Consider the following 17280-nt stretch of genomic DNA (forward strand, 5'->3'; position numbering starts at 1 on the left):
CCAACGCTGTATCAACCATCTCTTAACTCTTCTTCGTCTCCGAGCTATGACACTTTGAAGTTGAAAAACTAAAATGCGCTCTATCTCCTCACACAAGGACTTTCGTACTTTGGTGTCAAGGTACGAAAGTTGCCTCTTGTTAATACCTTTCCAACGCTACCTCAACCATCTCTTAACTCCTTTCCGTTTAGGAGCTATTCCACTTTGAAGTTAAACAATGGAGAATGACTCAGCATTTTCCATTGTTTTCGAAAAAAGCGCTCTATCTCCTCACAGAAGACTTTCGTACTTTGGTGTCGTACTTTGGTGTCAAAGAACGAAAGTTGCTCCTCCCCAAGACCTATCCAACGATGTATCACACGTCTCTTAACTCCTTTCCGTTTAGGAGCTATTCCACTTTGAAGTTAAACAATGGACAATGACTCAGCATTTTCCATTGTTTTCGGAAAACTTGCTCTGGCGCCTCACAGGAGCATTTTCACGCTTTGGTGTCAAAGAACGAAAGTTGCGTCTCTCCAAGACCTATCCAACGATGTATCACACGTCTCTTAACTCGTTGCCAGTCCCGAGCTACACGTGTTTTTTCGAAAAAATTGAAAAAAACACGTGTTTTTCAAAAATTTGCTCTGGTGCTTCACAGAAGGACTTTCACGCTTTGGTGTCTTCAGACGAAATTTGCCTCGTGTTGACCCCTATCCAACGCTGTATCAACCATCTCTTAACTCTTCTTCGTCTCCGAGCTATGACACTTTGAAGTTGAAAAACTAAAATGCGCTCTATCTCCTCACACAAGGACTTTCGTACTTTGGTGTCAAGGTACGAAAGTTGCCTCTTGTTAATACCTTTCCAACGCTACCTCAACCATCTCTTAACTCCTTTCCGTTTAGGAGCTATTCCACTTTGAAGTTAAACAATGGAGAATGACTCAGCATTTTCCATTGTTTTCGAAAAAAGCGCTCTATCTCCTCACAGAAGGACTTTCGTACTTTGGTGTCAAAGAACGAAAGTTGCTCCTCCCCAAGACCTATCCAACGATGTATCACACGTCTCTTAACTCCTTTCCGTTTAGGAGCTATTCCACTTTGAAGTTAAACAATGGACAATGACTCAGCATTTTCCATTGTTTTCGGAAAACTTGCTCTGGCGCCTCACAGGAGCATTTTCACGCTTTGGTGTCAAAGAACGAAAGTTGCGTCTCTCCAAGACCTATCCAACGATGTATCACACGTCTCTTAACTCGTTGCCAGTCCCGAGCTACACGTGTTTTTTCGAAAAAATTGAAAAAAACACGTGTTTTTCAAAAATTTGCTCTGGTGCTTCACAGAAGGACTTTCACGCTTTGGTGTCTTCAGACGAAATTTGCCTCGTGTTGACCCCTATCCAACGCTGTATCAACCATCTCTTAACTCTTCTTCGTCTCCGAGCTATGACACTTTGAAGTTGAAAAACTAAAATGCGCTCTATCTCCTCACACAAGGACTTTCGTACTTTGGTGTCAAGGTACGAAAGTTGCCTCTTGTTAATACCTTTCCAACGCTACCTCAACCATCTCTTAACTCCTTTCCGTTTAGGAGCTATTCCACTTTGAAGTTAAACAATGGAGAATGACTCAGCATTTTCCATTGTTTTCGAAAAAAGCGCTCTATCTCCTCACAGAAGGACTTTCGTACTTTGGTGTCAAAGAACGAAAGTTGCTCCTCCCCAAGACCTATCCAACGATGTATCACACGTCTCTTAACTCCTTTCCGTTTAGGAGCTATTCCACTTTGAAGTTAAACAATGGACAATGACTCAGCATTTTCCATTGTTTTCGGAAAACTTGCTCTGGCGCCTCACAGGAGCATTTTCACGCTTTGGTGTCAAAGAACGAAAGTTGCGTCTCTCCAAGACCTATCCAACGATGTATCACACGTCTCTTAACTCGTTGCCAGTCCCGAGCTACACGTGTTTTTTCGAAAAAATTGAAAAAAACACGTGTTTTTCAAAAATTTGCTCTGGTGCTTCACAGAAGGACTTTCACGCTTTGGTGTCTTCAGACGAAATTTGCCTCGTGTTGACCCCTATCCAACGCTGTATCAACCATCTCTTAACTCTTCTTCGTCTCCGAGCTATGACACTTTGAAGTTGAAAAACTAAAATGCGCTCTATCTCCTCACACAAGGACTTTCGTACTTTGGTGTCAAGGTACGAAAGTTGCCTCTTGTTAATACCTTTCCAACGCTACCTCAACCATCTCTTAACTCCTTTCCGTTTAGGAGCTATTCCACTTTGAAGTTAAACAATGGAGAATGACTCAGCATTTTCCATTGTTTTCGAAAAAAGCGCTCTATCTCCTCACAGAAGGACTTTCGTACTTTGGTGTCAAAGAACGAAAGTTGCTCCTCCCCAAGACCTATCCAACGATGTATCACACGTCTCTTAACTCCTTTCCGTTTAGGAGCTATTCCACTTTGAAGTTAAACAATGGACAATGACTCAGCATTTTCCATTGTTTTCGGAAAACTTGCTCTGGCGCCTCACAGGAGCATTTTCACGCTTTGGTGTCAAAGAACGAAAGTTGCGTCTCTCCAAGACCTATCCAACGATGTATCACACGTCTCTTAACTCGTTGCCAGTCCCGAGCTACACGTGTTTTTTCGAAAAAATTGAAAAAAACACGTGTTTTTCAAAAATTTGCTCTGGTGCTTCACAGAAGGACTTTCACGCTTTGGTGTCTTCAGACGAAATTTGCCTCGTGTTGACCCCTATCCAACGCTGTATCAACCATCTCTTAACTCTTCTTCGTCTCCGAGCTATGACACTTTGAAGTTGAAAAACTAAAATGCGCTCTATCTCCTCACACAAGGACTTTCGTACTTTGGTGTCAAGGTACGAAAGTTGCCTCTTGTTAATACCTTTCCAACGCTACCTCAACCATCTCTTAACTCCTTTCCGTTTAGGAGCTATTCCACTTTGAAGTTAAACAATGGAGAATGACTCAGCATTTTCCATTGTTTTCGAAAAAAGCGCTCTATCTCCTCACAGAAGGACTTTCGTACTTTGGTGTCAAAGAACGAAAGTTGCTCCTCCCCAAGACCTATCCAACGATGTATCACACGTCTCTTAACTCCTTTCCGTTTAGGAGCTATTCCACTTTGAAGTTAAACAATGGACAATGACTCAGCATTTTCCATTGTTTTCGGAAAACTTGCTCTGGCGCCTCACAGGAGCATTTTCACGCTTTGGTGTCAAAGAACGAAAGTTGCGTCTCTCCAAGACCTATCCAACGATGTATCACACGTCTCTTAACTCGTTGCCAGTCCCGAGCTACACGTGTTTTTTCGAAAAAATTGAAAAAAACACGTGTTTTTCAAAAATTTGCTCTGGTGCTTCACAGAAGGACTTTCACGCTTTGGTGTCTTCAGACGAAATTTGCCTCGTGTTGACCCCTATCCAACGCTGTATCAACCATCTCTTAACTCTTCTTCGTCTCCGAGCTATGACACTTTGAAGTTGAAAAACTAAAATGCGCTCTATCTCCTCACACAAGGACTTTCGTACTTTGGTGTCAAGGTACGAAAGTTGCCTCTTGTTAATACCTTTCCAACGCTACCTCAACCATCTCTTAACTCCTTTCCGTTTAGGAGCTATTCCACTTTGAAGTTAAACAATGGAGAATGACTCAGCATTTTCCATTGTTTTCGAAAAAAGCGCTCTATCTCCTCACAGAAGGACTTTCGTACTTTGGTGTCAAAGAACGAAAGTTGCTCCTCCCCAAGACCTATCCAACGATGTATCACACGTCTCTTAACTCCTTTCCGTTTAGGAGCTATTCCACTTTGAAGTTAAACAATGGACAATGACTCAGCATTTTCCATTGTTTTCGGAAAACTTGCTCTGGCGCCTCACAGGAGCATTTTCACGCTTTGGTGTCAAAGAACGAAAGTTGCGTCTCTCCAAGACCTATCCAACGATGTATCACACGTCTCTTAACTCGTTGCCAGTCCCGAGCTACACGTGTTTTTTCGAAAAAATTGAAAAAAACACGTGTTTTTCAAAAATTTGCTCTGGTGCTTCACAGAAGGACTTTCACGCTTTGGTGTCTTCAGACGAAATTTGCCTCGTGTTGACCCCTATCCAACGCTGTATCAACCATCTCTTAACTCTTCTTCGTCTCCGAGCTATGACACTTTGAAGTTGAAAAACTAAAATGCGCTCTATCTCCTCACACAAGGACTTTCGTACTTTGGTGTCAAGGTACGAAAGTTGCCTCTTGTTAATACCTTTCCAACGCTACCTCAACCATCTCTTAACTCCTTTCCGTTTAGGAGCTATTCCACTTTGAAGTTAAACAATGGAGAATGACTCAGCATTTTCCATTGTTTTCGAAAAAAGCGCTCTATCTCCTCACAGAAGGACTTTCGTACTTTGGTGTCAAAGAACGAAAGTTGCTCCTCCCCAAGACCTATCCAACGATGTATCACACGTCTCTTAACTCCTTTCCGTTTAGGAGCTATTCCACTTTGAAGTTAAACAATGGACAATGACTCAGCATTTTCCATTGTTTTCGGAAAACTTGCTCTGGCGCCTCACAGGAGCATTTTCACGCTTTGGTGTCAAAGAACGAAAGTTGCGTCTCTCCAAGACCTATCCAACGATGTATCACACGTCTCTTAACTCGTTGCCAGTCCCGAGCTACACGTGTTTTTTCGAAAAAATTGAAAAAAACACGTGTTTTTCAAAAATTTGCTCTGGTGCTTCACAGAAGGACTTTCACGCTTTGGTGTCTTCAGACGAAATTTGCCTCGTGTTGACCCCTATCCAACGCTGTATCAACCATCTCTTAACTCTTCTTCGTCTCCGAGCTATGACACTTTGAAGTTGAAAAACTAAAATGCGCTCTATCTCCTCACACAAGGACTTTCGTACTTTGGTGTCAAGGTACGAAAGTTGCCTCTTGTTAATACCTTTCCAACGCTACCTCAACCATCTCTTAACTCCTTTCCGTTTAGGAGCTATTCCACTTTGAAGTTAAACAATGGAGAATGACTCAGCATTTTCCATTGTTTTCGAAAAAAGCGCTCTATCTCCTCACAGAAGGACTTTCGTACTTTGGTGTCAAAGAACGAAAGTTGCTCCTCCCCAAGACCTATCCAACGATGTATCACACGTCTCTTAACTCCTTTCCGTTTAGGAGCTATTCCACTTTGAAGTTAAACAATGGACAATGACTCAGCATTTTCCATTGTTTTCGGAAAACTTGCTCTGGCGCCTCACAGGAGCATTTTCACGCTTTGGTGTCAAAGAACGAAAGTTGCGTCTCTCCAAGACCTATCCAACGATGTATCACACGTCTCTTAACTCGTTGCCAGTCCCGAGCTACACGTGTTTTTTCGAAAAAATTGAAAAAAACACGTGTTTTTCAAAAATTTGCTCTGGTGCTTCACAGAAGGACTTTCACGCTTTGGTGTCTTCAGACGAAATTTGCCTCGTGTTGACCCCTATCCAACGCTGTATCAACCATCTCTTAACTCTTCTTCGTCTCCGAGCTATGACACTTTGAAGTTGAAAAACTAAAATGCGCTCTATCTCCTCACACAAGGACTTTCGTACTTTGGTGTCAAGGTACGAAAGTTGCCTCTTGTTAATACCTTTCCAACGCTACCTCAACCATCTCTTAACTCCTTTCCGTTTAGGAGCTATTCCACTTTGAAGTTAAACAATGGAGAATGACTCAGCATTTTCCATTGTTTTCGAAAAAAGCGCTCTATCTCCTCACAGAAGGACTTTCGTACTTTGGTGTCAAAGAACGAAAGTTGCTCCTCCCCAAGACCTATCCAACGATGTATCACACGTCTCTTAACTCCTTTCCGTTTAGGAGCTATTCCACTTTGAAGTTAAACAATGGACAATGACTCAGCATTTTCCATTGTTTTCGGAAAACTTGCTCTGGCGCCTCACAGGAGCATTTTCACGCTTTGGTGTCAAAGAACGAAAGTTGCGTCTCTCCAAGACCTATCCAACGATGTATCACACGTCTCTTAACTCGTTGCCAGTCCCGAGCTACACGTGTTTTTTCGAAAAAATTGAAAAAAACACGTGTTTTTCAAAAATTTGCTCTGGTGCTTCACAGAAGGACTTTCACGCTTTGGTGTCTTCAGACGAAATTTGCCTCGTGTTGACCCCTATCCAACGCTGTATCAACCATCTCTTAACTCTTCTTCGTCTCCGAGCTATGACACTTTGAAGTTGAAAAACTAAAATGCGCTCTATCTCCTCACACAAGGACTTTCGTACTTTGGTGTCAAGGTACGAAAGTTGCCTCTTGTTAATACCTTTCCAACGCTACCTCAACCATCTCTTAACTCCTTTCCGTTTAGGAGCTATTCCACTTTGAAGTTAAACAATGGAGAATGACTCAGCATTTTCCATTGTTTTCGAAAAAAGCGCTCTATCTCCTCACAGAAGGACTTTCGTACTTTGGTGTCAAAGAACGAAAGTTGCTCCTCCCCAAGACCTATCCAACGATGTATCACACGTCTCTTAACTCCTTTCCGTTTAGGAGCTATTCCACTTTGAAGTTAAACAATGGACAATGACTCAGCATTTTCCATTGTTTTCGGAAAACTTGCTCTGGCGCCTCACAGGAGCATTTTCACGCTTTGGTGTCAAAGAACGAAAGTTGCGTCTCTCCAAGACCTATCCAACGATGTATCACACGTCTCTTAACTCGTTGCCAGTCCCGAGCTACACGTGTTTTTTCGAAAAAATTGAAAAAAACACGTGTTTTTCAAAAATTTGCTCTGGTGCTTCACAGAAGGACTTTCACGCTTTGGTGTCTTCAGACGAAATTTGCCTCGTGTTGACCCCTATCCAACGCTGTATCAACCATCTCTTAACTCTTCTTCGTCTCCGAGCTATGACACTTTGAAGTTGAAAAACTAAAATGCGCTCTATCTCCTCACACAAGGACTTTCGTACTTTGGTGTCAAGGTACGAAAGTTGCCTCTTGTTAATACCTTTCCAACGCTACCTCAACCATCTCTTAACTCCTTTCCGTTTAGGAGCTATTCCACTTTGAAGTTAAACAATGGAGAATGACTCAGCATTTTCCATTGTTTTCGAAAAAAGCGCTCTATCTCCTCACAGAAGGACTTTCGTACTTTGGTGTCAAAGAACGAAAGTTGCTCCTCCCCAAGACCTATCCAACGATGTATCACACGTCTCTTAACTCCTTTCCGTTTAGGAGCTATTCCACTTTGAAGTTAAACAATGGACAATGACTCAGCATTTTCCATTGTTTTCGGAAAACTTGCTCTGGCGCCTCACAGGAGCATTTTCACGCTTTGGTGTCAAAGAACGAAAGTTGCGTCTCTCCAAGACCTATCCAACGATGTATCACACGTCTCTTAACTCGTTGCCAGTCCCGAGCTACACGTGTTTTTTCGAAAAAATTGAAAAAAACACGTGTTTTTCAAAAATTTGCTCTGGTGCTTCACAGAAGGACTTTCACGCTTTGGTGTCTTCAGACGAAATTTGCCTCGTGTTGACCCCTATCCAACGCTGTATCAACCATCTCTTAACTCTTCTTCGTCTCCGAGCTATGACACTTTGAAGTTGAAAAACTAAAATGCGCTCTATCTCCTCACACAAGGACTTTCGTACTTTGGTGTCAAGGTACGAAAGTTGCCTCTTGTTAATACCTTTCCAACGCTACCTCAACCATCTCTTAACTCCTTTCCGTTTAGGAGCTATTCCACTTTGAAGTTAAACAATGGAGAATGACTCAGCATTTTCCATTGTTTTCGAAAAAGCGCTCTATCTCCTCACAGAAGGACTTTCGTACTTTGGTGTCAAAGAACGAAAGTTGCTCCTCCCCAAGACCTATCCAACGATGTATCACACGTCTCTTAACTCCTTTCCGTTTAGGAGCTATTCCACTTTGAAGTTAAACAATGGACAATGACTCAGCATTTTCCATTGTTTTCGGAAAACTTGCTCTGGCGCCTCACAGGAGCATTTTCACGCTTTGGTGTCAAAGAACGAAAGTTGCGTCTCTCCAAGACCTATCCAACGATGTATCACACGTCTCTTAACTCGTTGCCAGTCCCGAGCTACACGTGTTTTTTCGAAAAAATTGAAAAAAACACGTGTTTTTCAAAAATTTGCTCTGGTGCTTCACAGAAGGACTTTCACGCTTTGGTGTCTTCAGACGAAATTTGCCTCGTGTTGACCCCTATCCAACGCTGTATCAACCATCTCTTAACTCTTCTTCGTCTCCGAGCTATGACACTTTGAAGTTGAAAAACTAAAATGCGCTCTATCTCCTCACACAAGGACTTTCGTACTTTGGTGTCAAGGTACGAAAGTTGCCTCTTGTTAATACCTTTCCAACGCTACCTCAACCATCTCTTAACTCCTTTCCGTTTAGGAGCTATTCCACTTTGAAGTTAAACAATGGAGAATGACTCAGCATTTTCCATTGTTTTCGAAAAAAGCGCTCTATCTCCTCACAGAAGGACTTTCGTACTTTGGTGTCAAAGAACGAAAGTTGCTCCTCCCCAAGACCTATCCAACGATGTATCACACGTCTCTTAACTCCTTTCCGTTTAGGAGCTATTCCACTTTGAAGTTAAACAATGGACAATGACTCAGCATTTTCCATTGTTTTCGGAAAACTTGCTCTGGCGCCTCACAGGAGCATTTTCACGCTTTGGTGTCAAAGAACGAAAGTTGCGTCTCTCCAAGACCTATCCAACGATGTATCACACGTCTCTTAACTCGTTGCCAGTCCCGAGCTACACGTGTTTTTTCGAAAAAATTGAAAAAAACACGTGTTTTTCAAAAATTTGCTCTGGTGCTTCACAGAAGGACTTTCACGCTTTGGTGTCTTCAGACGAAATTTGCCTCGTGTTGACCCCTATCCAACGCTGTATCAACCATCTCTTAACTCTTCTTCGTCTCCGAGCTATGACACTTTGAAGTTGAAAAACTAAAATGCGCTCTATCTCCTCACACAAGGACTTTCGTACTTTGGTGTCAAGGTACGAAAGTTGCCTCTTGTTAATACCTTTCCAACGCTACCTCAACCATCTCTTAACTCCTTTCCGTTTAGGAGCTATTCCACTTTGAAGTTAAACAATGGAGAATGACTCAGCATTTTCCATTGTTTTCGAAAAAAGCGCTCTATCTCCTCACAGAAGGACTTTCGTACTTTGGTGTCAAAGAACGAAAGTTGCTCCTCCCCAAGACCTATCCAACGATGTATCACACGTCTCTTAACTCCTTTCCGTTTAGGAGCTATTCCACTTTGAAGTTAAACAATGGACAATGACTCAGCATTTTCCATTGTTTTCGGAAAACTTGCTCTGGCGCCTCACAGGAGCATTTTCACGCTTTGGTGTCAAAGAACGAAAGTTGCGTCTCTCCAAGACCTATCCAACGATGTATCACACGTCTCTTAACTCGTTGCCAGTCCCGAGCTACACGTGTTTTTTCGAAAAAATTGAAAAAAACACGTGTTTTTCAAAAATTTGCTCTGGTGCTTCACAGAAGGACTTTCACGCTTTGGTGTCTTCAGACGAAATTTGCCTCGTGTTGACCCCTATCCAACGCTGTATCAACCATCTCTTAACTCTTCTTCGTCTCCGAGCTATGACACTTTGAAGTTGAAAAACTAAAATGCGCTCTATCTCCTCACACAAGGACTTTCGTACTTTGGTGTCAAGGTACGAAAGTTGCCTCTTGTTAATACCTTTCCAACGCTACCTCAACCATCTCTTAACTCCTTTCCGTTTAGGAGCTATTCCACTTTGAAGTTAAACAATGGAGAATGACTCAGCATTTTCCATTGTTTTCGAAAAAAGCGCTCTATCTCCTCACAGAAGGACTTTCGTACTTTGGTGTCAAAGAACGAAAGTTGCTCCTCCCCAAGACCTATCCAACGATGTATCACACGTCTCTTAACTCCTTTCCGTTTAGGAGCTATTCCACTTTGAAGTTAAACAATGGACAATGACTCAGCATTTTCCATTGTTTTCGGAAAACTTGCTCTGGCGCCTCACAGGAGCATTTTCACGCTTTGGTGTCAAAGAACGAAAGTTGCGTCTCTCCAAGACCTATCCAACGATGTATCACACGTCTCTTAACTCGTTGCCAGTCCCGAGCTACACGTGTTTTTTCGAAAAAATTGAAAAAAACACGTGTTTTTCAAAAATTTGCTCTGGTGCTTCACAGAAGGACTTTCACGCTTTGGTGTCTTCAGACGAAATTTGCCTCGTGTTGACCCCTATCCAACGCTGTATCAACCATCTCTTAACTCTTCTTCGTCTCCGAGCTATGACACTTTGAAGTTGAAAAACTAAAATGCGCTCTATCTCCTCACACAAGGACTTTCGTACTTTGGTGTCAAGGTACGAAAGTTGCCTCTTGTTAATACCTTTCCAATAAGTTCTGATTTTTACGTTCACTTTTTAACAATGGATCAACATCATTTTGCAGTTGAACTGAGTGTATTTTGTTGATATTTTTCTCATACATGCTTCTCCAATCATTAGATACCATCGTTTGCTGACCAATGATGCTTTCAGGACATCCTTTGCATTAAAATAAGTTATAATTTCATTGAAAATTTCCTCGGGTAATGCGTTCAATAAGTCCATTTCTTAATTTTCTAGAAATAATTATTAAAAAATTAAAATTTATCATATTACTACAGAATAGTGAGTTTCTACTACTTACATCATGTAGATAATATGTTTAACAATGGATCAACATCATTTTTGCAGTTGAACTGAGTGTATTTTGTTGATATTTTTCTCATACATGCTTCTCCAATCATTAAATACCATCGTTTGCTGACCAATGATGCTTTCAGGACATCCTTTGCATTAAAATAAGTTATAATTTCATTGAAAATTTCCTCGGGTAATGCGTTCAATAAGTCGATTTCTTAATTGTCTAGAAATAATTATTAAAAAATTAAAATTTATCACATTAATACAAAATAGTGAGTTTCTACTACTTACATCATGTAGATAATAAGTTTATGTATGTACTTTTCTTGTCCACAGCACTTAATTTTAAGATTAAACTAGTTAAATTGATTATTTTCTACGGAATTATTTTTGCTTGCTTGATTATTTTACAGGAAAATTCAAAAACATTTCAAATTTGAAACAGTCGGTAAATCATAAAATTTCGTCAAACTAATGCAAAGCATAATGCTATTCAGCTAAGTTATTCCTATCTCATTTCTTTAATTCCAAAAATGCGCTAAAAATGTGTTATAAATTTTTTTATAGTATGTGTGTTTCTTACTTCGATGTTAATTAGTGTACAAAAAAAATTTTAAAATAAAAATATGCGTTTAAAAAAAATTTTTTTTTGTGTGTGTTTCTTACTTTGGTGTTCATAAGTGTTCTACAAATTTAAATTCAAAAATTTCGTAAAATTTTTTCTATGAAAACATAATATTTTGTATGAGAAAATAATATTTTGTATGAAAAAATAAATTTTTGTATGAAAAAATATTTTTACTAATTTTTTCATTAATTAATGCATGATTCACTGAAATAAAATATAGAAGTCATAAAAAATCATAATAGGAACACATTAAAAACTAATTAAATAATTAAATCAAAATAGAAATTAGTTAAATTAATTATTTTATTGCACTTTCATTTTTTAATCATCACGGGAACTCCCCACACCTCCCGCCCTATTACGCCCCCGCCGCCCCCTTATAAAATTCCTAAGTCCAAAAATCACCCTTTTTTTCATCTAAATTAAGATTTAATGCTTGAAATGGAACCGCAGTGAGTTAATTAAGAGATAAAACTCAACTTGTCTAATTCAAATATGCACGGATTAGTCACAAAAAAATGTTTTCTAAAAATATTTTTACTCAAAAATTTTTTCATAAGTCACCCAAAAATGTAATTAAATTAATTTTTTTAACTCACAATTAGATCCACAGTGACAATATCAGCAGATACAACTCAACTTGTGTAGGTAAATTGTTTATCATTTAGTGACAATAATTAAAATTGTGTAAAATTTTCAGCTTAAAAAAATTAATTTTTTTATCTTATTTCTATTAGGTTTTAATCATCTAATTTAATTTCAGCACACACATAAGGACCAATAGGATAGAATACACATGAAAAATGGTGAGTAAAATTAACTAAAATCATTTAAATCGGAAAAATATTATCGTCATTAATTTTGTTATCTTATTTCTTTTAGGTTTTAATCATCATCTCAGAATTTCAGAATTGCTCGTTTATCGTCGTTTGTTGGAGTAATCGCTATTGGAGATTTAGTTAAGAGTACACTCGGCCCAAAGGGAATGGATAAAATTTTAGTATCTTATTTACGAAGTGCTGGAAGCGTTGAAGTCACAAATGATGGTGCAACAATTTTAAAATCTGTGGGTGTTGACAATCCAGCTGCAAAGATTTTAGTTGAAAAGTACAGGAAGTACAGGAAGTACAAGAAGTCGGTGATGGAACAACATCAGTAACTGTTTTAGCTTCTGAACTATTGAGAGAAGCTGAGAAGCTTATTGAGCTTAAAATCCATCCACAAACAATTATTGCTCGATGGAGAACTGCTGCAGAAGTTGCCCGTGAAGCTTTTACAAAATCAGCACAAGACCATTCAGGAGATACTGAGAAATTCAAGGTGTATAATATTTTGTCATTAATTTTGTTATTTTTTTGTTATCTTATTTCTTTTAGGTTTTAATCATCTAATTTAATTTCAGCACACACATAAGGACTAATAGGATGGAATACACATGAAAAATGGTGAGTAAAATTAACTAAAATCATTTAAATCGAAAAAATATTTTCGTCATTAATTTTGTTATTTTTTTCTTATCTTATTTCTTTTAGGTTTTAATCATCTAATTTCGCTATTGGAGATTTAGTTAAGAGTACACTCGGCCCAAAGGGAATGGATAAAATTTTAGTACCTTATGGACGAAGTGCTGGAAGCGTTGAAGTCACAAGTGATGGTTCAACAATTTTAAAATCTGTGGATGTTGACAATCCAGCCTGCAATCCAGCTGCAAAGATTTTAGTTGAAAAGTACAGGAAGTACAGGAAGTACAAGAAGTCGGTGATGGAACAACATTAGTAACTATTTTAGCTTCTGAACTATTGAGAGAAGCTGAGAAGCTTTTTGGAGCTTAAAATCCATCCACAAACAATTATTGCTGGATGGAGAACTGCTGCAGAAGTTGCCCGTGAAGCTCTTACAAAATCAGCACAAGACCATTCAGGAGATACTGAGAAATTCAAGGAAGATTTATTGAACATTGCACGAACAACTTTAAGTTCCAAGATTTTATCTCAGCACAAAGAGCTCTTTTCCAAATCAAATTGGCAGTTGATGCTGTTTTACGTCTTAAAGGTTCCGGTGAATTGACAGCAATTCAATTGATCAAAAAATCTGGTGGAACTTTAGAAGATTCATTCCTTGATGAAGGTTTCTTGCTTGATAAACGTCCAGGAGTTCATCAACCAAAAAGATTTGAGAATGCAAAGATTTTAATTGCTAATACACTAATGGATACCGATAAGATTAAAGTATTTGGATCTCATATCAAAGTTGACTCGATGTCAAAAATTGCAGATCTCGAGATGGCCGAGAAGGAAAAGATGAAAGACAAAGTCAACAAAATTTTAAATCATAAATGTAATGTTTTCATTAATCGTCAGTTGATTTACAATTATCCAGAACAACTTTTTGCTGATGCTGGTATTATGGCCATCGAACATGCTGATTTTGATGGAATTGAACGATTAGCTTTAGTTACTGAAGAAGAAATTGTCTCCACATTCGATAATCCAGAAATGGTTAAAATGGGAACCGTCGAAGATACTCTTTTGATATTCAGTGGTGTGAAATTAGGTGAATCATGTACAATTATTATTCGTGGTGCTACACAACAAATTGTCGATGAAGCCGACAGCAACGGTCAAGGAATCACGTGTTGTATTTGGTGGTGGATACTCTGAATCATTAATGGCATGTGCTGTACTCAAGAGAGCCAGCGAAACTCCAGGAAAGGAAGCAATTGCAATGGAAGCTTTTGCTCGCACTTTATTCCAACTTCCAACTGTAATTGCCGATAATGCTGGTTATGACTCAGCACAGCTTGTTTCTGAATTGAGAGCACACACTCAAGGAACCTGCACAATGGGTCTTAACATGGACGTTGGAAAAGTTGGATGCATGAAGGAACTCGGAATTACTGAATCATTTGCTGTTAAGCGTCAAGTTTTATTATCAGCAAGTGAAGCTGCCGAAATGATCCTTCGTGTTGATAACATCATCAAATGTGCACCACGAAGACGTACAAGTGATAATCGTCCATGCTAAAAAGCTTATTTTATTAATTGCCTTAATCATCATGCTGCATTAATATTTTCTCTTCCTCCTACACATTATTTTGCACTTAATTTTACCAGTTTGTGTTGAAACGAATAACTGTAACACAATAATTAATCACATTTCTAATTCAAAAAATAATGATAAGACTATGTTAATGTGTATAAATTTAAATGCATATCTGCAATTTATCTGCAAATTTTTTTCTTATAAATTTTCTTTAATTCGGTAAATTTTCATATAAACGACCACTAAATTCAAAAAATCTCAGTAGTAAATTAGCTGCAAAGCTCCTGCAAAATGTTGAGAAAAATTCATCTGCAAGCGAGCTGTAAATTATCTGCAAGCTCCTGCAAAATATAAAAATTTATGTTATCTTCAAATTTCCTGCAAAATAGCTGCAGTTTGCATTCCAAGCTTCCATTCTAAAAAAATCAAAAAATTAATTAAATTCCTGATGGAAAATATAAAACTTACATTTTCTTACCAATTTTTGTACATTTCTCTTTTGATTTCTTCTTCTTTCTCTTCTCCAACTGTTTATCGGTGCATAATAATCTCTTGAAGTACTCCTTTTGGTCTATTTTCCTTATTCTGTAATTAATTTTTTTTTTTTTTGATGAAAAAGTTTCAGACAAAACTAAAGTTCAATTTTTCAATTTCAATTTTAAAACAACCGTTAATGTCCACTTTTATTTTCTGAAGTGCTTCACTCACCTTTTATCAAGGATGATTCGCTTGTCGAACTTGAAAACTCATCTATCGAAGCTAATGCTTCTTTAATAAATTAAGAAAGTTTAACTATTTTTCTTTAATTTTCCTCTAATATTAATCATGAAGTTTTTTTTCATAATTTATGTGCAAACATAAAAATGCGCTATAAATATCAAATTCCTAAGTGATACATAACCATACAACACAATTTAGAGTCCCCCTTTAAAGAGAATATTTACGAAAGCTAAGTTTTGAAAAATAATATAAAAAAAATTGAATTAACTCCTTTTACGTATTTTAAAGATTCTTTTCATAGTGTTAAACAAAATTTTAGTATTGGCTTAATTCAGATTTACATGCTTAATGCATTTATAAAGTGTATAAAAGGAAATAACTGCTTTACAAAAGATATGAAGAGTTTTAGAAATTTTTCACCTGATCTTGAGGAATCAAGCAGCAGCGATGAACATGCTGATTTTGCAGATAGACGAAGGATCTTCAGAAGGTATCTGGCTTTTTCTTGTAATTATAGTTAAAGTTATATTAAAACACAATAATCTTTGGAAAACGTTCTCTGTGATCATTTTTCTTTGTGAAAAATTTCAAAATCTTTAACATTAGCCCTTTTTAATTTGGGTCATATATTTTTTTTATTATTTAGACAAATTAATGCAAAAACAACAAACATAACAAAACTACAGACAGTTCCGTCGTCGAGTTTAGCCAAAATGAATATTACAGGCAGTTCTCAAGATGGAAATCACGAACGTATCACATTACTAGTTGATAAATCTCGTTTCATAATTGATCCAAGTAAGTTGAAAGTTTAATGACATTTTTTTTGTTGAAAAAGTTATCTACATTGTACACTCTATCTGCAGGTCTTTTAGTTCAACATCCAAATTCTTTGTTAGGAAGAATGTTCTCATCTGGAATTGAATGGCAAGTACCGAACGAAAGAGGTGAATATGAGGTGGCTGAAGGACTATCATCAACTGTATTTCGAGCAATCCTAGACTATTATAAATGCGGATATATTAAATGTCCAAGTGGCGTTTCTGTTCAAGAATTGAGAGAAGCTTGTGATTATTTAATGGTTCCGTTTGATGCACAAACGATTAGATGTCAGAATTTAAGAGGCTTACTGCATGAATTATCAAATGAAGGTGCCAGATTACAATTTGAAGCATTTTTAGAAGAACTTCTTCTGCCCTTAATGGTAAATAGCGCTCAACGAGGAGATCGTGAGTGTCACATAGTTGTTTTATTAGAGGATGATTTCGTTGAATGGTAAGTTACAGCTGTAAACTACAATAAATTTATATCATATATGTGTGTATTTTTAAGGGATGCTGATTATCCACCAACTACACAAATGATGGGAGAAGAGTATAGTCAAACGGTTACCAGCAATGCAATGTATCGATTTTTCAAATATATTGAGAATAGAGAAGTTGCTAAACTAGTCCTAAAAGACCGTGGTTTGAAGAAAATCCGATTAGGAATCGAAGGATGGCCAACATATAAAGAAAAGATCAAAAAAAGACCAGATGGAAGAGCTGAAGTGATTTACAACTATGTACAGAGACCATTCATTCACATGAGCTGGGAAAAGGAAGAAGCAAAAAGTCGTCATGTGGATTTTCAATGCGTCAAATCAAAATCAGTAACGAATTTAGGTAAATTGATAAGTTGTACTTGATAAGTTTACGTTTTAGTATTAATAAATAACAATTATTTATTTTGAAGCTGAAGCAACAGCTGATCCGCCGCTCGAAAATCATATTGTGGATGCATCAAATAATATTGAAGTGGTTGAAGTATCCCAACGAAATGAGCTAGACGAAGTTCCAAATAATGAGAATCGAGCAGGTGAAGACTTTGTGGATGATGGAAATAATGTACAGCAGATAGCTCAAGGCGAATAAAATCGCAATGGATGCTAATAAAGATTACTTTCATAAGATATGTAACCAACCACTGAATGTTTTAAATATGTATGAATTTTTTTAAAGTACCTACTAATCTAACAAAAGGTAAATAAATAAACGCAAAGAAAATATCAAACTGTTTTCGCATGACGCTTGATAAATTTTCGAAACACAATAATACGTGCTTCAAAGCAGGACATTTTCGTTACCAAAATAACGGTCAAAAATTTTTTAAATTTTTTATTTTTTTCTTTATTGC

At 37.8% G+C, this 17280-nt stretch overlaps 1 protein-coding gene, 1 long non-coding RNA gene and 2 pseudogenes across 2 annotated transcripts; 3 read left to right on the forward strand and 1 right to left on the reverse strand.

Moving 5' to 3' along the window:
• Positions 1-10449: 10449 nt before the first annotated feature.
• LOC139094725 (uncharacterized) lies at positions 10450-11126 on the reverse strand. The gene is made up of 3 exons (XR_011544791.1): positions 11007-11126; positions 10720-10938; positions 10450-10651 (listed from the first exon to the last, which is right to left on the reverse strand). It is a non-coding gene; the product is annotated as an uncharacterized lncRNA (long non-coding RNA).
• Positions 11127-12232: 1106 nt separating this feature from the next.
• Positions 12233-13012, forward strand: LOC139094633 (T-complex protein 1 subunit beta pseudogene; annotated as a pseudogene).
• LOC139094385 (T-complex protein 1 subunit beta pseudogene) lies at positions 12883-14907 on the forward strand (annotated as a pseudogene).
• A 381-nt stretch (positions 14908-15288) lies between these two features.
• Positions 15289-17157, forward strand: mri (BTB/POZ domain-containing protein mrityu). Its single transcript, XM_070645759.1, has 5 exons — positions 15289-15595; positions 15752-15903; positions 15972-16380; positions 16438-16769; positions 16840-17157. Exons 1-5 carry the CDS (start codon positions 15447-15449, stop codon positions 17016-17018), a joined length of 1221 nt encoding a protein of 406 aa, XP_070501860.1. The 5' UTR covers positions 15289-15446; the 3' UTR covers positions 17019-17157.
• Positions 17158-17280: the final 123 nt, after the last annotated feature.

This window comes from Chironomus tepperi, unplaced genomic scaffold, assembly GCF_022539635.2.
Source record: "Chironomus tepperi strain 1889 unplaced genomic scaffold, CSIRO-AGI_Ctep_v1 contig_354, whole genome shotgun sequence".
Classification (NCBI taxonomy): Eukaryota; Metazoa; Arthropoda; class Insecta; order Diptera; family Chironomidae; genus Chironomus; species Chironomus tepperi.

What these genes read in the sequence shown, in the direction of transcription:
- mri (XM_070645759.1), top strand. Translation starts at nt 15,447, where the DNA reads ATGCTTAATGCATTTATAAAGTGTATAAAAGGAAATAACTGCTTTACA. An exon ending in AGACGAAGGATCTTCAGAAG is followed by an intron (nt 15,596 to 15,751) that starts GTATCTGGCTTT and finishes TTTATTATTTAG; the next exon opens with ACAAATTAATGCAAAAACAA. An exon ending in AAAATCAGTAACGAATTTAG is followed by an intron (nt 16,770 to 16,839) that starts GTAAATTGATAA and finishes TTTATTTTGAAG; the next exon opens with CTGAAGCAACAGCTGATCCG.